The sequence below is a fragment of the Oryctolagus cuniculus genome, chromosome 5, assembly GCF_964237555.1.
Source record: "Oryctolagus cuniculus chromosome 5, mOryCun1.1, whole genome shotgun sequence".
Taxonomy (NCBI): Eukaryota; Metazoa; Chordata; class Mammalia; order Lagomorpha; family Leporidae; genus Oryctolagus; species Oryctolagus cuniculus.
The window spans coordinates 163,362,509-163,382,781 of NC_091436.1; the positions used below are offsets into that span (position 1 = coordinate 163,362,509).

Below are 20,273 nucleotides of genomic sequence, written 5' to 3' on the forward strand. Positions count from 1 at the left end.
TTTAAGATTATTTCTCCGTCAATCCACAGATGAAGAGAAACAGGTCAAGTAACTTGCCTAGGGCCACGCAGCCGGTAGCGACACACAGCACAACGCACAGTAATGCAACTCGGCCAAAACAGGTGCCCCCGCAGCTACTCCACGCTCACCTCGCACAGCGGGCAAGCTCGCAGGATGATGGGAGTAGCTGAAGGTTGGAGACGACCCTGCATAGCTGGGAAAGGAGAAAGTGCAGGAACGCACAGGACAGGAGCACCTGTCGTCCCTTCTCAGACAGAGGTTAAAAGCAGAGTCTCTGAGGCCGGGCAGCCTGGGTCACCTCTCATCTGCAGAACGGGATGAAGATGACGTGGACTTTACAAGGCACAGCACGCAAACACAAGAGGAGCTCAACAAGGAAGGGGAAGATGCGAACCCTGCTGTAAACTAAGCAGACCTGAGCACACATCCGCACCGCGCTCCACCCGACAGCGCCAGAGCACGGGCGCTTTCCAAACAGATGTGGGCCGGTCCCCAGGCCCGGGGCCATACGCTAGGCGACGGCACACACCTCAGTCAACATACGGGCACTGAAGCCATGCAAAGCACATTCTCCAGCTGCAGAGGAATGAAATCAGAAAGCGAGCACAGAAGAAGTGTGGGAAGCTGCAAATCCACAGAAACCGAACAACACAGTCCACAAATAACCAATGCGTCAGGCCGGCGCCACGGCTCACTAGGCTAATCCTCCGCCTTGCGGCGCCAGCACACCGGGTTCTAGTCCTGGTCGGGGCGCCGGATTCTGTCCCGGTTGCCCCTCTTCCTGTCCAGCTCTCTGCTGTGGCCAAGGAGTGCAGTGGAGGATGGCCCAAGTCCTTGGGCCCTGCACCCCATGGGAGACCGGGAGAAGCACCTGGCTCCTGCCATCGGGTCAGCGCGGTGCACCGGCCGCGGCAGCCATTGGAGGGTGAACCAACGGCAAAGGAAGACCTTTCTCTCTGTCTCTCTCTCTCACACTGTCCACTCTGCCTGTCAAAAAACAAAAACAAAAAAAAACAAAAACAAAAACAAAACAAAACAAAATAACCAATGGGTCAAAGAAATGCACAAGAATTAGAACATTAGAATGAATGGAAAAGAAGACACAACACAGAACAACCTACAGGATGCAGCTACAATGCTTAAAGGGAAACATATGCCCCTAAGGGCCTGTCTGTATTAAAAAAGAAGCTGTCAAATCAATAACTCAATCTTGTCTCTTACAACCCCAGAAAAAGAAGAGCAAATCAAAACTACAGCAAGCAGAAAGGGAAATGGTAATGTGTAAAGCAGAATGAAACATGGAATAGAAAAAATAAAAGAGAAACATCAGTAATACCAAGCAACAGTTCTTTGAAAGTATCAACAAAGTTGTCCAATGTACAGACAGACTAACCAAGGGGAAAACAAGATCCAAATCACTAGAACCAGGAACGGAGGACATGACTACCAACTTCACAGCATACAAAGAACCACAAGTGCATGCAGCCAACTCCACTGCTTAGACGGAGTGGACACAATTCCCAGAAGGCGGGCATCCAGCAGGCCTCCCAGAGGCTAAACTGTATCAAAATATCTACCCAGAAAGAGAGGCCCCGAGGTTTCACTGGTGAATCCCACCGAACATTTAAAGGAGATGTAATAGCAACTCTGCAAAAACAGTGCAGGAGGGAGTGCTTCCCAGATCTTTCTATGAAGTCCCTGTACTTCTGATACTGAAACGGCTCCCTCGTAAGAAATGCTACACGCCTGAAAGGATTAGCATACCTGCCCCGACCGAATGGATAAAACACAAGGTATACATGGACTGAAACATCACACAGCGCCTCATAAATATGCATAATTTTAATATGTGCATTAATGTTGCTTTAGAAGATTTCTTGAACAATTAAATTGAGTCATAAGAGGAAAAGCATACTGATGGTGAGGTATCGCCTCCCAACTGTGAAGTGGCTGCTATCAAAAAAGACAGAGGGTGTCGGTGAGGCTGCGGGGGAAATGGATTGGCCGTGCACCGTCGTGGGACTGTCGGTGAGTGCAGGTGTTATGGAGCACTGCACAGGAATTCCCCAGAATAGCGAAAATAGTACCAGCACCAGAAGACCCCGCACTCCCCACCACCAGGCATTTATCCAAGTGAATGAAACCAGGATCTCAAGAGATTCCCGCACTCTGCTGTTCACAGCCAACATATGAAAACGAGCTAAATGTTCACACATTAACCAAGAATGAAAATGGGTATGTGTAAAAGAGACCCAAGAAAACTACAGACCCGCATCTCTTAAGAATACAGACATAAAATCTTTACCAAAATGCTAGCAAGTCAAAGTTATGAACGTGAAAATGCCTGTAACTACGACCTAGAGGTCTTCTCCCAGGATTAAAGTCAGTTCAACATCCAGAGAAGAACAGAATAGAACAGAAAGAAAAACCACTGGACACAGGTGCAGAAAGTGAGTGCAAAAAACGAAATCCAAACCTTCTCATGACACCCAGGAAACCAGCCGTAGAATCAGACTTCCTCAAACTGATAAAAGGCGTTTATGAAAAATGCCCAACTCACATCATGCTGACTGGGGGCAAACTGAATGAATGCCTTCTCCTAAGACCAGCATATCCACAGTCCTCACTTCCAGCCAGGCCGAGTGAACAAGAAAAACACACAGCAGCTAGCCCAGAAAGGGGAAGAGCAAGCATCCGCTCCCAGATGCCAGGATGCTACGCACGGAAATCCTAAAGAACACACTCAGTGACTACTAGAAGGAACCAGCAGGTCGGATCCACAGGGAAGTTTACTTTTGAGGATGCTTCAAAGAGGCCATGGAAAAGAAATCACAGGTAAGTTCATTGTGGTGCACAACTTTTTTTTTTTTTTTTTTTGACAGACAGAGTTAGAGAGAGAGAGAGAGAGAGAGGTCTTCCTTTTTCCGTTGTTGGTTCACCCCCAAAATGGCCACTACGGCCAGTGCTGCGCCGATCTGAAGCCAGGAACAAGGTGCTTCCTCCTGGTCTCCCATGGGGTGCAGGGCCCAAGCACTTGGGCCATCCTCCACTGCACTCCCTGGCCACAGCAGAGAGCTGGCCTGGAAGAGGGGCAACCGGGACAGAATCCGGCGCCCCAACCAGGACTAGAACCTGGGGTGCCAGCGCTGCAGGTGGAGGATTAGCCTAGTAAGCCACGGCGCCGGCCACCCTTTTTTTTTTTTTTTTAAAAAGATTCATTTATTTATTTATCTGAAAGGCAGAGATGGGGGTGTAAATCTTCCATCCGCTGGTTCACTCCCCAAATGGCTGCAACAGGCTGAGAGTGGGCCAATCCGAAGCCAAGAGCTTCTTCCAGGTCTCCCACATGAGTGCAGGGGCCCAAGCATTTGGGCTATCCTCCACTGCTTTCCCAGGCACATTAGCAGGGAGGCAGATCAGAAGTAGAGCAGCTAGGACTTGAATGGTGTCCACATGGGATGCTGGTGTCACGGGCAGAGGCTTTACCTGCTATGCCGCAGCACCGGCCGCTTGATTCCATTGTTCTATACACAATTTGAAGTACCCTTGAGTCTATCTATATACTTATAATGAACAACTGAAAAATGAGAAAACAATTCCACGCCAGGAATAAAATAGGAATAAATAACAAAGTAAATATAAAACTTTTACTCAGAAAACTGTAAGACATTGTTGAAAGAAATCTAGAAAAATCTAAATAAATGGAAAAACGTTCTGTAACTGGATTGAAAAACTTAATAATGTTCAGACAGCAAAACCCTCAAGTTGACCTGCAGATTGAATGCACTCCCTGTAATTACTCCAGTTGCTTCTTCTGCAGACATTGACAACCTGATGCTAATGTTCACACGGAAAGTAAGCAGCCAGCAAAGCCAACACAACTGTGGAAAAGATAAAGGTTGAAGACTCAAACTTCTTCATTCCACAATTTATCAAAAAGCTACAGTAATCAAGACAAGATGGTATCAGTTTTTTCTTTTCAAAGATTTAATTTTTACTTATTTGAAAGGCACAGATACAGAGAGAGGAGGAGAGACACAGAGAGAGAGAGAGAAATCTTCCATCCAGTGGTTCACTTCCCACATGGCTGCTGCAACAGCAGGGGTGGGCCAGACCAAAGCTAGGAGCTCAGAGCCTCCTCCAGGTCTCCCACTTGGGTGCAGGGGCCCAAGGATTGAGGCCACACTTCACTGCCTTCCCAGGTGCGTTAGAAGGGAGCTGGACTGGAAGTGGAGTAGCCGGGTCTTGAACAGGCGCCCATATGGAATGCCAGCATCACAGGCAGAGGCTTAACCTACTGTGCCCCAGCGCCCCAGTGGTACCAGTCTTAGGCCAGATATTCACATCAAGGGAGCAGGAGAAACGAACCCTTACCTTCAGAGTCAAATGACTTTCGACCAGCATGGCAAGATATTTCAACGGGGAAAGAAAATTTTCAGCAAATAGGGCAAAAGCCTCATGTGAACCCCTCCCTTATACGATACACAGGCATCAAGTCAAAATGGATCATAAGCTATGAAACCCAGGAGACCCCATGCACACTTCCTCGGGTGGTTGCTAGCAAAGAACAGAAGTGACAGTGCCCGCAAGGATGTGGAGAAACTGGAACCTTCGCACACTGCTGGTGAGATCCACAGAGGTGCAGCCGCACGGGAACACAGGCGGGCGGTTCCTTAAAACGCTGAACATGGAGTTCCCGCAGGAGCGAGCTATTCCGCTCCCCGGTGTCACCAACACAAATGCAGCCGCAGGTCACTCAAGACGTCGTCCGGCAGCGTTATTCCTAGCAGCCAAACAACACGAACAACCCAACCGTCTATGCACTCGGAGAGAACGAAACGAGCACAGCCATGCAACAGGCTAATACTGGACAAGAAGAGAAATTAAAGCCCACTGAACTGTACACTTCTCACAGGTGAAACGTGTGGTGTACGGACTGTATCTCAATAAAAACGTGAAGAAATGAAATGCATGCCAAGTGTGCAGCCAGGGCTGCAGGGCCACACCGAGGGCTGTCTGGGTCAGCCGCTGGCAGGACGCCAGGGGGACAGTGAGGTGTGTCTGATACGTGCATCTGCTCAGCCACACACATGGTCTCCACATGAGCCACTGGGCCAGGACCGGCGACGTCTCACGGTGATCAGAGCAGTGTGGTCAGGGCCAGGACAGCCTGGAGGGGTCTCACCACTACGTGGGAGCCACGCAGGGAGCTACCCTGGGCGGGGACACTGGGGGAGGCGGGGAAGTACCCCAAGCAGGGAGCAGGCAACACCTTTTGGACCATGCTTAGAGGACAGCGAATGCGGAAAAGACCAGGAGTTTTTCAGGAAATGAGGACAGAAGAAGAACACGTGAACAGAGGAAAAAGGATGCCAACAGGACATCGTGGTGGTTAAAAACAATACAAAACAAAAGCCAAAACAAAGACAAAGTGACATTGGGGGCGGTGCTGGGGTTCAGCAAATTAAACCGCCACCTAGAGTGTCAGCATCCAATATGGGCGCCAGTTCCAGTCCCTGCTGCTCCTCTTCCAATCCAGCTCCTTGCTTATGACCTGGGAAAGCAGTGGAAGATGGCCCAAGTGCTTGGGCCCCTGTACCTGCCATGTGGGAGAGAGAGGTGGATAAAGTTTCTGACTTTGGCCTGGGCCTGGTCCAGCCCTGGCTGCTGCGGCCATTTGGGGAGTGAACCAGTAGATGGAAGATCTCTGTCTCTCCCTCTAATTCTGGCTTTCAAATAAATAAATAAATCTTTAAAAAAAAAATAGTGACCCTATTCACTTTCTTTTAACACCCAAACACACCCCTAAGAAAGAAATTAGGGGCAAAGAGAAGTACCCATCAGGACTGATATTTATATGAAGGAAAAAAAAGCAAAACAATTAATTAGAATTCTTTAATAAAATATTCCTACCTTTCATGAGTCACGTTCTACCTCATTTTTAGGAGTTGAGACTGAGAAATCTACAGCGTTTAGTTACTGCAGCCTAACTCAGAAATGCAAATAGTAATAAGAATGATAGATACCATTTACTGAGTATTATATGGCCAAAACTGTTCACTGTCTCCTAGTCCAAAAGTAGACAGTATTTTTAAAAAATCTTATTTTGGGGCCGGCATTGTGGCGTAGCAGATTAAGCCGTGACCTGTGATACCGGCATGCCAGCTGAGCAATGGGTTTGTATCCTCGCTGCTCCACTTCCAATCCAGCTCCCTGCTGTGGCCTGGCAAAGCAGCGGAAGATGGCCCAAGTGCTTGGGGCCCTGCACCCACATGGGAGACCTGGAGGAAGCTCCTGGGTTCTGGCTTCGGCCTGGCCCAGCTCTGGTCATTGCCATTTAGGGAGTGAACCAGGAGATGGAAGATCCCTCTCTCTCTGTCTCTCCTCTCTCATGTAACTCTTATCTTCAAATAAATAAATCTTTTTAAAAAAATCTCACTTTAAAGATTAGGAAGCTGATGTACAAAGAGGTGAAATGACTTGCCCGGGGTGGAAATTTACAAGTGGCAGCTGAAAGCTGAATTCAGAGGCCCGATTCTCAAGTCCACTTTGCACCCCAGCTGTGTGCCCCAAGTGTACCATGAGAGATGCACAAAACGACTCCAGGTGGAACAAACTGGGCCGCCTGACAATTTATCCATCACCAACAGAGCTAACGTATGCATTTCACGATAGGGTCACATTTCGGCCAAGGATGGATTTCCTAGATGACGGTGGTCCCCGAAGATGACAATGGAATTGAAAAATGCCTATCACCCAGAGATGCCATAGCCACTGTGGTGCCCACACTCTCACGGCCTGCAGCACTGCTGGTGTAAACCCAGGGTGACAACAACCGATGGCGGCACGGGTTACCTGCCCCCTGCGGGATTTACCGTGACTCACAGCGTGCTCCTGGCTGACTGGGTGCGTGCGACGCAGGCAGCAGCCTCCTCTCGCTGGTGGTTACAGAGTCCCCTGACCGCGTCACGGCCCCGTCCACCAGCTGACCTGCCCCATCCCGGTTATCAGGGGAACTCTTAGGATGCTCGGCCAAGTGTCTCCGTTGTTATGTGACACGTGACTATCATTACATGAAAGCTTTTGTTTGAGATAAACACATAAAAACCATCACTCAAGTTTTTAAAAGACGACGATCATGACCGGGAAGGAATATAGGAGAATAAAAAGAGCCTGATTTGCTGAGGTGATCTTTTGAGTACTTTTTTTCTCCCTCTTGAAAACTCTGGCAAGTGTAGGGACCAGCGCTGTGGCACAGCGAGTTAAGCCTCCTGTTGCAGGGCCCATATCTCACAGGGATGCCAGTTCGAGTCCCGGCTGCTCCACTTCTGATCCAGCTCCCTGCTAATGGCCTGGGAAAGCTGCTGATCACGGCCTGAGTGCTGCACCCACACCCACATGGCCTGAGTGCTTGGGCCCCTGCACCCACATGGCAGACCTAGATGAAGTTCCTGGCTCCTGGCTTTGGCCTGGCCATTGCGGCCATCTAGGGAGGGAACCAGCAGATGGAAGATTCATATTCTCTCGCTCTCTCTCTCTGTCACTCTGCCTTTCGAATAAATAAAATAAATCTTAAGAAGGAATTCCCTGACTTTGCCAGTTTTCTTTTTCTTCATCATCTCCTCTCTTAGCTTGGAGCTCCAGGCCACTTCCACTCTATGAAAAGCCCAGACATTTGTTTTGAGGCAAAGGCCCACAGCGCATCTGGTAGGCATATGCAAAGAAGTGCTTAAACAGCAAGGCTACAGGAATGCCACTCGAGTGGACCCCATCTCTGGCACCCAAAGAAAGACACTCCAACCAGCAGAGGGGAATGGCTGTGTTTCATCCTGAAGACCCCAAAGGGCCACACACCCAGCCCGGACCCTGTGTCTCCCAGGACGAGACACCTCTGACTCCCTGGACATGACACAGGCAAACAAGACCACCTCTGGCTTTGAGAGAGGGGGACAGACTCAAGAATGGTGCGGACCCTGAGGCAAAGCCCTCTGATGGCCGGGCGGCCGCTAGACCCTCCATCCACCTCCGGGGGCCTGCCAGCCAGCCGCCCGGGCCAAGGACTCCACACCCACCTGTGCATGTTCCCGTTGGTGGTGAAAGACTGGCCACACACAGTGCACTTGTAAGGCCTCTCGCCGGAGTGGACCAGCATGTGGCGATCCAGGGAGCTGGCCGAGCTCAGCGACTTCCCGCAGATGCTGCACGAGTGGTCAGCTCCTCCAGTGTCCGTGTTGTGCTGCGGGAAGCATTTACAGCAGTGGTCACTCGAGGAGGGCAGGCCCAGCGCTTTGCAAATGAGGTCTGCAGCTTCCTTGCAGACCAGGGAAGCTTCTCATGAGGTTCCCCCCTCCCCACCCCGTTTCATTAGAAGTATCTTCCCAAAGGGCCCAAGTCTACCAGGAACACAGGCAAACGGAGTGTTCTGTAAGATCTTCCTCCATCCCCATGCTCCGGTTGTGAAATGCCTCCATGGCGAGGCTCACAGAGGCACAGCAACGGGGCAGGTGCCTCTCATCAGCCAACCGCATGTATCAACGCCTCTGAGTAGCACGCAGCTACGAGGCCAGTACAGGAAGCAGGGTCCTCGCAGGGGGAGTCGACGTCCGCTCCGCAGGTCTGATGACTCAGGCCTGCTGGCGGAGAAGAGGGAACTGAAACCTGCACCCAGCAGAGGGTTTTGGCCCGTGACACATGGGAAGAAGGGACACTTCCATCCAAGTTCAAGCTCCCGCGGGTACTGAGGAGTATGCTGCGATCTTAATAGCCGGGGTTCTGTGCTCACGCACCATCAATCAACCTCCGCAGGAGAGGGCGAAGGACACATCTTACAACAGAGAAGGCCAGAAGCACTCCCTGCTGCAGGACCTGCGTGTACAGCAGAGTAAAGGGGAGGACACCTACAATCTCACGTGTTGCAAGGAGATTCCATTCCCACTGGCGAGCCACACACCACGTAGTCTTCCGCTCGCACAGGTGAGCAGGGAACTAGACGCTTGCTGCATTCTGTATTGACCCAGACCACGATTATGCCCACACCGCTCCCTGGGATCATTAAGCTATCCAGTGTGGGTCGGCGCAGCCACAGTTCACCTGCCGGAACCCTCTGTGAAGGCAGGGTTCTTTCACACACACACACACACACACACACACACACACACACACACAGGCAGCACCAACCTGACGGATGTGCATAGTCAACTGATGCTGAGTAGTGCAAATCTTCTCACACAGGGGGCAGTTATAGGAAGACTTCTCCTCTTTCGTTTCCTGAAAAGAGATGAAAAGGGAAGATGAACTTCAGATCACAGGAATCAACTGTCTTCTATTTCCGTGACCAGCCCCGAGTCTTAGACAGCTGAGAGCCCCAGTCTATGGCCATGCAGGTTTGACGCTGGGCAAGACGCCCTCCTGTCTACCTCAGCTTCCTCGTGGGCAAGATGCGAAACGTCACAGCACCTACCAAATCGTGCTGTGATGCAGGCTGAGTTAACCAACACAGGTAAGAGCACCGGCTCAGTGTGCAGTAAGTGCTCAATAAACGGTGTTCTGCCCGTGCAGGAACCACCAACTTCGTCACTGCAGATCAAGTCACGGCTCAGCCAGGACAGGAACGCATCTGTCCCCGGGTCCACCTCGGGCTCGGGGGACTACTTTCTACAGCGTCTTGAGGTCTCCAGGAACACAGGAGAGGTAAGGACGTTCCTGGGAGCCCTCGGTGCCTGGCATGAGCACAGCAGGGCTGCTTTGCTCATGGACAGCACTTGTTACACCCTGCTCATAAGCCAGGGTGAGACAGCAGAGGTGGGCGGGGCTTGGGGTAAAGATGCCCACGTCCCACGCGGAGCACCTGGGCTCAACTCCTGGCTCTAACCCCCGACTCCAGCTTCCTACCATGAGGATGCTCAGGGACTAGCATCAGCGGGTTTTCAAACGTGAGCAGACCCCCTGGGGAGCCTTTGGAATCGTACGTGTCTAGTCTGGATTCTTACGAGGCTTTTCAGAATAATAGGGGGAGGGGGAGGGCTAGAGAGTGTGAACCCCAGAAATCTGCGTCTCATGAGCTCCCCAGAAGACGCTGACACTCACAGGCACCGAGGTTTGGGGACGGCAAGGTCCCGAGTTCCTGGAGCTCTCACGCAAGTCCCGGGCCCAAGAAGCCAGAGAGTGGTTGCAGAAGATGCCTGGGCTCCCACCTGGGAGCCCCCGGGGGCCAGGGAGGGCCAGGGAGGGCCGGGAACCCTGGCCACAGACGTCTTTCAACAGAACTGAGTTTACGAGCACTTGCGCTCATTCGCACGAGTTTCTGTTCCTGGCAAGTAACAGCAATTATTGAGCACTTACTATGTGCTAAATTCTGTGTATTTAGATAGGTCAAGGTTTTCCCCGCTGCCACGGTTACGGATCCCGTTTTCTGGACAAAGAAACCAGGTTCCAGCCAGGCAAGAAACCTGCCCCAAATCAGAGAACCATTCAGTAGCAGACTCAGGATTAAAACTCCAGCCAGGTGCCCAGGAGCCCAATAACCTAAACCACGATGCTATATAAAGTTCAACCCAAAAAAAGGATTCAACCCCAAGGCACAGAAAGGAAACACACTTGTGGTTGCTCATGAGAGATGATGAAAATAAAAATCACCCTGAAGACCATAAAAACAAATGGCACCATAAGCCAGATGGGTGGAGTGAACACAGGATGATGTCTGCTTTGTAGCTGCCTCGTCTCTCCGCTCTCTCCTCTGTGGGACTGGCTCTCAGAAGCAGGCAGGCCACACAGCTGCTTACTCTTGAGTTTTCAAAAATGAAGAAAGTGAACTCTAATGAGGTGCAACACTCCAGAGACAGTTGGGGGAAAAAAAAGATCCCTACACACTGCGAATCCTCAGAAGGGTAAAGGGTGTGTGTGTGGGGGGGGGGGGGGGGGTCACGTGGCCCAGGCCCAGTTCTACAACCACAGGCAGGAAAGGGCGGCCAAGGACCTGCACTGCGGGAAACAAAGCAGCAGCAACGTCAGGACACAGTAGTAACAGGGACGTCCCACGGCCGGCCGGACGACAAGGTAAAACCAAGAAATCCAACCCCTGGACACTTCTGTTCAATTGTAAATTAGCAATGATAAATATTTTTTAAAAAATTTGTTTTTTAAGGCCAGACTCCCTCGTACGTTATAAATACAGGTTACGAAATCAAGTCCACAAACGGCCTGCCTCTTGATGAGAGACTTGTTTTCAAGAAGGCACAGTGAGTTCACCTGGAAGTACACGCAAGACCCTGTGGCCGCTGGGGGTAGGGGCCTTGGCACTGGCGTTGGAGTGGATCCTGGACGGACAGGCACACCTGTGCTGAGGCTGGCCACAGGGCTTTGGGAACCGCACCACAGCGCAGGTGCACAAAACCCCAGGTGCTCTGGGAACAGGACTGCCCCCTGAGCAAAGACACCCCTCCTGGCCCCTCATCAGTAGGGCTGGAAGGGGCCCCGTGGAATCGTGAACCGGTCACTGCGGCCGTGCTGGTGGAAGGAGCAGGCTTCCTGGGCTGATACAGTTGGCAGCTAATGTGATAACTAGCCATTCCACAATAAAGCGATCCGGCAGCCCTGGCTGATCTGTCCTGGACTCTGTACTCTCTGACGGGCTTTGCCCAGGCCCTCGCAGTGCCTCCCTGTCCGCTCACAGGTGAGGGGGCCCCGACCTGCCCTGCGCTGTCCTAGACGATGCAGGCATCTACCAGGCTTCCTCGGGCTCGGAGCTCCCAATCCCTGCGGCAGGAGTGGATGAGACGAGGCCCAGGCACACCTGCCCACCTGCTCCCTCACCCTGCAGAAGTGACCTCCACCCAGCAGGCAGGGACAGGAGGGGCTGCGGGCAGCCTGCACGGTCCCCAGCCACCATCTCTGATCAACCGGGAAGGGGCCGGGGCCTGGACTGGAGCCAACCCTCTGCTATGTAAGGGAGAGCTTTCTTCCCTTCCGCTCATTCCCGGCAGAGAAGGGCGAGGAGGACCCTTCTCGTGGGTCTCACTCGGCCTGGCCGTATCAGCACCTGGCACGGGGGCCGGCTGAGGTCGGAGCTGGGCAGACAGCAGGGAAGGGGGATGGATGGGGTGGATGGGGGGGATGGAGGGATGGGCGGTGGACAGTGACGCGAGAGCGGAAGTACACCTTTTCTTCCCACAGCTAGTGCTCCATCTCGACTCGGGCCACAGCCGCAGAGGCTGAGCGTGTTCTTGGACACCCACAGGAAGAGGCAGGCAGAGAGAGGGAAGAGAGAAAGAGAGAGAAAGGTATCAGTGCTCCAGCGCCAAGACCCCTCCGGGCTCCGCAAGACCTCAGCCTTGAGCAAGACGTGCACTCCTGCATGGCCGGCACCCCTTGTCCCGGAGGGCGAGCTGTATCAGAAGGCTTCGTTAAGGATGGAAGAACTGGTAGAAAACCATCACCGATGTGTCCAGGCAATTCTGTCCAGGCGCAGTCTCAGTTTACCAGTAACAGATATGGTTACTTCACAAAAGCCCAACAGGACTGCTCTCTGGTCCAGCCCTCCCTGGGACCTGGACAAGCCCAGAAGTCCACTCCCCACCACGGGCTTGAGATAACCCCATTCAATCCGGTACACCAGAAATGACACACGAGGAAGTCAACTCGTACCCTGCAGATCCGGAAGAAACAGCAATCACTCGCCTCCGCCTCCCGCCTCAACCTGCCCGTGCCGCCTCGAGAGAGGAGCAGCTTTTCCACAGTGCCTCATCGGCCGCTACTGACAAGTTCCATCAGCGTCTGCCCTTCCTCCCAACCTTTGCCCACCGCCAACTCTCTCCCACGTCCCCCTGGTCCCAGGCCCACTGGACATTCCAGATGACTAACCAGCATCTTAAGTGGAATAATCCAGCGCTAAATTCCATGTGTTTTCAAGGGTGGAAAACTGAGCGGCTGTCCCAGCTCAAGCAGTCCTTACTGGCTACCTAATTTGAAGATAATAAAAATAAACAAGGGGCCGGCACTGTGGCACAGTGGGTTAACGCCCTGGCCTGAAGTGCCGGCATCCCATATGGGCACCGGTTCCCCAGCTGCTCCACTTCCTGTCCAGCTCTCTGCTATGGCCCAGGAAAGCAGTAGAAGATGGCCCAACTCCTTGGGCCCCTGCACCCGCGTGGGAGACCCGGAATAAGCTCCTGGCTCCGGATCGGCACAGCTCCAGCCGTTGCGGCCACCTAAGAAGTGAACCATCGGATGGATGACCTGCCTCTCTCTCTCTCTCCCTCTGCCTCTCCTCTCTCTGTGTAACTCTGACTTTCAAATAAAGAAATAAATCTTGAAAAATAAAATAAATAAGTAACCAAGGAGGTGGCATTGAAAACCCAGGCCACCAGCCGTGTGAATAGGAAACAAACTACACCATGGCACAGGCATCAGTCAGGAGTCTGCCAGGGACCAAGAATAAGGGTGCTCTCTCTGATGCTTCTGCTGCCACAAAGTACATCTCCATGGAAGGGACTGACCCGGCTCAGAGACCTCCCCCCCGAGAAGTGACATGGGCCTCGGGTGTGGCCCAGACCTTCACTGAACCCACAGACGTCACCGCCCCGCACACGGATGCCTACCTGGTTCCTTCTGCCGATCCGATTTGGTCCCGGAGGCTTTGCAGGGGACTTGACGCCCTGGGGGCTGGCGCCATTCTCGGCGACTTTCCCTACGCTCATCACCGCTGACATCATGGTGTTGATGGAAGACAGATCTGAACCTTCCAGGCCAACGGGCGACCTCGACGTCATTGGGACAGGGGATTAAGCTTCTAAGAAGCCTCTGCCATAGAACTGAAAACCGGAAACCGTGGTTGTGATCCCATGGTCGTTCAGGCTTCGGTCTCAGCCAGGTGCTGGCCAGGCCTACTCTAACTCTCTCCTTCCCCAGGGCAAGCCCACGTTTCATATCTGGACCTATCTAAGCGTTCATCTAAATCAAGGCACACCAAAGGCTCATCACGGACCCTGCTTCCTTTCTGCGGGTCTGTGTTGTCTGAAGTCAGGGTCTCTGCCCTCCCTAACTTTGCAAGGGGGCTGCCATGGAGCCAGCAGCTTCCTAACAACCTGTGCACAGGTGCTGCGACCTCGACGCTCCAGATCTAAAAGCCAACACAAGCGATGCAGGCTGTGTGTAGCCACTGGTGCAGCACAGCGCTCTCAACGTGGCATCCACGCTTTCTAAGAGGCCAAAGCCAGCGCTGTCAGAATGACAACCACGTTTCAAAGTGACAAAAGACCAAAACCTGGCTCCTTAACATGTCGAAGTAGGTAAGAGACCTACGCCCCCAGGAAATGGAGAGAAACCCACCCCCACGGCCGGTTACCTCCATTTTCCGCCCCGACTGACACACTAGGAAATGCTCCCTGCTATAGCTATCGTCCGGTGGAGCAGGAATGAGTATGCGCCTGCTTCTTTTTGCTTCTCTTCGTATTCACTCGTTGACGCTGCAAGGGAGACAAGGGTAAAAGATTCAGCCCGCGTCTTTTATTTAGAGAGAACACCGACACGTTTGCCGTGACCTCAGCTCTGATCAGGAAAATGCACCGAGCGCCAGCGAGAGGCGACGCGTCACTAAGAAATGTTCCCCAGCCTCCCCTCCGGTTCTGCCACGGCCACCCCCACAGCCCGGGGTGTGCGGACTCCACACTGGCTTCCCTACTGCGTCCCCGTGCCCCACAAGGACTCTCAGAGCCTGCCCCTGGGCCCACCTCATCTGCTACCCAGAAAGTGATCCAAGACACTCAGTAGAGGCCAGGCAGTGTGAGGTGGGACTGGCAGGGACACGCGTCAGCACGCCCTCCCCCAGGGCTGCTCCTAAACTCCTCCCACGCCCCTCAGCAACCTGAAATCACTGACTGCTGAGCCTCTGCCCCAGGTGCGGCTGGAGTCGATCCAGCATGGCCGCCGCCTGCACCCAGAGGTGACGTCTAGCCCGTAAGTCTCACGGCACACCTGACGTCCTGACACTTACAACAAAAACACCCAGAAATTGGACAGTCACCAAATTCCTGGAAATCCCCACCCCTTCCTGGAAAACCCCACCCAAAGCACCCCACTCCTCTTCCGGTGCCTCCAGTTCACCGACAAGGATGAGCCGGGACCTTGTGGCGTGCCGCTCACTCTCAGGTGAATCCAACTCTCTTCTAGCCTTTACCCACGTCTCGGCTTCCAATTCTGTGCACTGCAGACAAGAGCCTGGGTCCCACAGCACACAGCCCATCCGGGAGGAGAGCGTGTAGCCCACTCCCCGCCCTGCCAGCCACACGGCCTGAATATCCCATCATGTACATGGCACACAGCTGCTAACGGACCGCCAATAGACCCCACCAGCCTACACAGCCGCCTAAGACATCTCGGCTCTAGAGAGGAGGCTCAGAAATGACGAGAAACAGCATGACTCCTTGTGGTTTCCTCCTGTAGCTTCTGAGACAGGACCTAGGATAGGACAAGCAGCGGCACCCAGGGCTGGCCCAGGCGCGCACGTCCACCAGCACAGCGGGGGGGGGCCAGGAGACAGGGACGTACTGCCCAGCTCAGGGGTCCCGGGCTGAAATCCCACCAGGAGGCCCAAAGACAACCTTTTCTTTTTCTTTTTTTTAATCAAGAGACAAAAAAGATTGTGCCTTCCTTGCTGCTCTGTATGGTTTCAATGTGTCCTCCAGAAAGCCAGGTGCTACAAACTCAATCCCCAAATTGGTAGTTTATGGTGTTTGGGGGCAGGGCCCTCGGGGGGTCCTCAGGAGTAAATGAGGTGACAAGGAGGGACCCCACCATGGCCTTAGAGGTCACCCAGGAGCCCAGCTGCCAGGGCCACGCCCCTGAACTTGCAGAGCCTCTGTTATTTGTACATTACATGGCCTGGGTTTTCAGACACACAGAAAGCGGGGTGGGCCGTCCGTGCACAGACAGCCCGAGGATAGTTTCCCCCAGGCCACGTACAGCGACGCTGCAGGAGCCAGCCTGTCTACCCCAGCCATCCCGAAAGGGGAGGAAATCCAAACCTGTCTTCCCTGAAGCTCCCCCATGGCAGCAGCCCACTTGAATCATTATTAGAGATGTTCCGGAACCTCCCATTTTCAGCTGTCTTTGGAAGTTAATTTGGGGGGTCGGTGTTGTGGCATAGTGGACTAAGCGGCTGCCTCCCATATGGGCACCGGTTCAATACCCAGCTGCTCCTCTTCCGATCTAGCTCCCTGCTAGTGCACCAGGGGAAAGCAGTGGAAGGAGACCAGAAGAAGCTCTGAGCTCTTGGCTTTGGTCTAGTCCAGCCTTGGCCAATGTGGCCACTTGAGGAATGAACTAGTGGATGGAAGAGGTCTGTCTCCCCCTCTCTCTCTCTGTAACTCTGCCTTTCAAATAAATAAAAAAATTTTTTTTAAATTTAAAAAGAGTTTATTTGAATGGTTTCTCTTTAGGGGAAAAAAATGGAGTCTAAGTGCATTTATTCAAATGTGTATATACACCCTAATTTTTTGTCACTAACAAGATATCATACAGTTCCGTGCAATTATGAATTTGATTTACAAATGGATATGTTCAGCACTTTAACGTCTATCTCCCCCATAACTCCAACAGAAAATGTTAAAAACAGAAAATGATAACAACTGACTAGGGCTTACCCTCACTGTAATCATGTCAGTACAGAGAAAATACACCTTGCTAACAGTCTAAGGGTTTGGACGATGGTCTTGCTTTCGTCTTACATGTAGAAAGGAAAAATATGATAGCATTCACTCAAATGTAACAGCAGACGAGAGCAAACACTTTTGGGACTAAACATAAAATCATAAGTTACAAAAAATATCTCCTAATTCTATTTTTAAGTAAAGAATAAAAGTAGGAAGGAGGGAAATATTCAATAGGCAAACTGACAACAATATATTAAAGAGAGCCCCATGGTTGGAAAGAATTTTTTTCACTGTCATTTTGATACGGAAGACACATTCTTGCAAACTAAGTGGCTTAAATATAGAAGGCAGAGCATGGCTACCCAACACCGGGCCGCCAGCTGCCAGCTTATCCCACTTGAGAAAATGCCACGCAGGGCTCTTTCCCATTTTGTCTGGACAGGAAGACAAATCTGCTAAATTTATTTCCTCCTTGGGGATAAAGTGAGACGCCACCCACTGATAACGCCTCGCTCACCTACGAGTACTTCCTTTTACTATTTTAAATGTTGGTAGATAGCTGTGTTTCCCAAGAGGGATGCTTGTGCCTGCTCTAAAGGCACAATTCATGGGACTCCCTGAGAAGCGTCTTGGAGCCGACGCCGAGGAGCTGGGACAGGACTGCCCAGCCTGCTCTCGGGTTCTGCCGTCGGGACCACGGAGCGGGCAGGAGGCAAAGACGCAGCTGTGCGACACGAGGCGGCTCACTGCCCACCCGAACATTAAGGCTCACCTGTGCTCATCTAGCCACAGGCAAGCGGCCGCAGGTCGGTCGCGTTGGCCTACCGCAGGGTCTGCACCCCGACCCCACTGGGACAGGCAGCCCAGGGAAGAAGACTCAGCTTTCTGAAGCTGGGTGCCAGGGAATGAGAGGTCATTTCACAGCGGAACAGAGTACTTTTCTCCTCATGGGTACTCAGTCCCAGGATTGTCACTCTGTCCTGGGCACCGCGTCCTCTGCACCACACTACCCCACGAGCTGTTAGGTGAGCAGATACACAGATGCAGGTATGTGTCCTGAGCCCGGGCCTAGCACTGTCCTCTCCAGTTGGCTTGAGAGAGGCCTGGGAACACACAGGCCACAGATACGATGGACACAACCAAGTGCTCCACTGTTTACCCCACCCCCACCCCATCAGTCTGGACTTGGAGGCAAGGGAGACGTAGCTTCCCGTGGACAAACCCTTTGAGACTCCCCAGCTCACGCCGGGGCCCCGGGATGAGGAAGTCGAGGGTGGCGGTGGGGACCTCCACACCACTGTGCACCCAGGCCGCAGGAGGAGTGGGGAAGGCAGAGGAGAATTCCGGGGGGACGCGGGGGAAGGGCTCGGCGAGACTCAACATTCGTTGTTGTTGTGATTCCAGCAAAGCCCAGAGTTGAACCGACCTGTTCTCTCGGTCTTATCAAACTGCCCTCCTTAGTGCGGGGGCCAAATGTGCGCAGGGTCACACCTCAAAGCTACCACCGCTGGAGCAGAGAATTGCAGCAACCTACAAAAAAACAAGAATTGGAGATGTCAAAAGGTGGTGAAGACGGAAGATGATCCCATCTCTACTTTCCTCCAGTTAACTCCACCAGGAGTCACAGAATGCGATTACAAGCCAGCTGCTGGCACCGTGGCATACGGCACCCAGAGCTGCCCCAACACAGAGGCCGAGCGGGTGCGGGTGGGGCCGAACACGCCCTGCGCAGACAGAACCCCTCCTCCCCGACTCTCCAACCCCGCCAGCGTCGAGGGCAGCGTCGAGGGCAGCACAGCGTGGGAAGCAATGGCTGACCACCAACACCCCAGGGTGGATGGGAAGAATCAGACAGCACCCAGTGCTCGTGGCACCCGAGGGGGGAGTGACACGTAGGACAGGTCGTCCCATTCTCTCCCCAGGGAGGGGACGCATCCCTACCACGCGTCACGCAGGACCAAACGCGCACCTTCTCCTTTCTGCTGGGAGGTGCAGAGGACACCTGAAAGGGCAGCTGCCCGCGCGTGCTCCGAGGGCCTCCAAGTCCTGGGTGGCCCCTCTCCGAGCCGCAGCAATCGGCCGCGTCCTCCCTGGGTCTCAAGCCCAGCATCTCTGAGCTGCGCCCAAGGCTGCAAAACCAGAAGATTTCGCTGGAACAACCTCCTCCCGCCCGGCCCCAAGACAGCCACCTGTCCAGAAACAACTGCTTGGCGTACTTTCTCCCTTGGGCTGCCCCGCGGGCAGGTAGGACCCCCCTCGTGGGTCAGCCAGGGCTGGGATAACTCCAACTCCCTTGTACTGGAAACAGCTCCTCAACAGTTTCTCCAGCACCCGCTCAACCCCTCGCCACCACGCAGCTTCAACTCTCTATCCTGTCTTGGTGCCTTTCTCCTCTGAAGAGTTCCCAGGTCTTTAAAGCTACAGTAAAACGCCCCCACTTTACCCCAACATCTGCCTTTGGCAAGCCAGCTGGGCACGGCACGGTGAGAACCCTCGCTTACTTGACATGTGACCCACACTGCTGATCTGTGAATCACATCAACTCTATTAAGATCTGTAGGAAGTTCTCAGCAGTGGACAAACAAAACATCCTTTCAGCCCATCCCCACACATCTAAGCCTTCAGGATACCCACTGTAAATCAAGCACTTAAAAAAAAAAAAAAAAAAAAGGAAAGTTTAGGGGCCGGTGCTTGTGGTGTTGCGGGCAAAGCCACCGCCTGTGACACCAGCATCCCATCTGTGCACCAGTTCATGTCCCAGCTGCCCCACTTCCAATCCAGCTGTTAATGCCCTGGGAAAGCAGCAGTGGATGGCCCAGGTGCTTGGGACCCTGCACCCATGTGGGATCTGGAAGAAGCTTCTCGCTCCTGCTTCAGCCTGGCCTGGCCCTGGCCATGGGGGCCATTTAGGGAGTGAACCAGCAGATGGGAGATTCTTTCTCTCCCCCCACTCCATCCTTCTCTCCGTAGCTATGCCTTTCAAATAAATAAATAAATCTTAAAAATAACTATGCCCGTCCATTCCCCATTAAAACTTGAACCTGCTTCCTCCATTTAATTAAAAAATTCTATTTCTTAAAAAAGTTTTACTTTATTTGAGAGGCAAAATGAGAGAGAAGGAAAAAACAGAGAAAGACAGATCTTCCATCTGCTGGTTTACTCCCCAAATGGCCACAAGGGCCAGGGTTGGGCCAGAGCCAAGAACCCCATCTGGATCTCCCACATGGGTGGCAGGGACCCTAGCACTCAGTCCATCTTCTGCTGCTTTCCCAGAAGCATCAGCAGGGATTTGAACAGGAAGCAGAGCAGCCGGGCTGCAAACCGGAGGCTGCATTCCCACTGGGGATGCTGGTACCTCACGTGGCGGCTTAACCCACTGCACAACAATGACAGCCCCTAAAACACTTTAAAAAAGGTGGTAGGTGTTTTGGCATGCTACTTTTAATGCTGCCTGGGACACCCACATCCCATACTGCAATGCCTGGGTTCAAGTCCCTCTGTGCCCGATTCCAGCTTCCTGCTGATGTAGCAGGCACTGGCACAAGCGGTTGGGTCCCTGTCACCCACATGCGAGACTTGATGAAACTGGCCCAGCCCTGTCTATTG

General features: G+C 52.9%; 1 protein-coding gene across 10 annotated transcripts in view; it reads right to left on the reverse strand.

Moving 5' to 3' along the window:
• The window catches only part of RREB1 (ras responsive element binding protein 1), a 179,389-nt gene that overhangs the window by 57,900 nt on the left and 101,216 nt on the right, over positions 1–20,273 (reverse strand). For 9 of the 10 annotated variants that reach the window (XM_070074451.1, XM_070074453.1, XM_070074444.1 and 6 more), the window contains 5 exons: positions 18,094–18,197; positions 14,363–14,483; positions 13,617–13,829; positions 9,199–9,288; positions 8,094–8,257 (listed from right to left, as the gene is read on the reverse strand). In XM_070074451.1, the coding sequence (XP_069930552.1) occupies positions 8,094–8,257; positions 9,199–9,288; positions 13,617–13,787 (425 nt within the window). In that variant the 5' untranslated portion in view covers positions 13,788–13,829; positions 14,363–14,483; positions 18,094–18,197. Of the gene's footprint in view, positions 1–8,093; positions 8,258–9,198; positions 9,289–13,616; positions 13,830–14,362; positions 14,484–18,093; positions 18,198–18,636; positions 18,797–20,273 lie in introns of all 10 variants that reach the window. The other variant, XM_051855857.2, reaches the window with a different exon arrangement.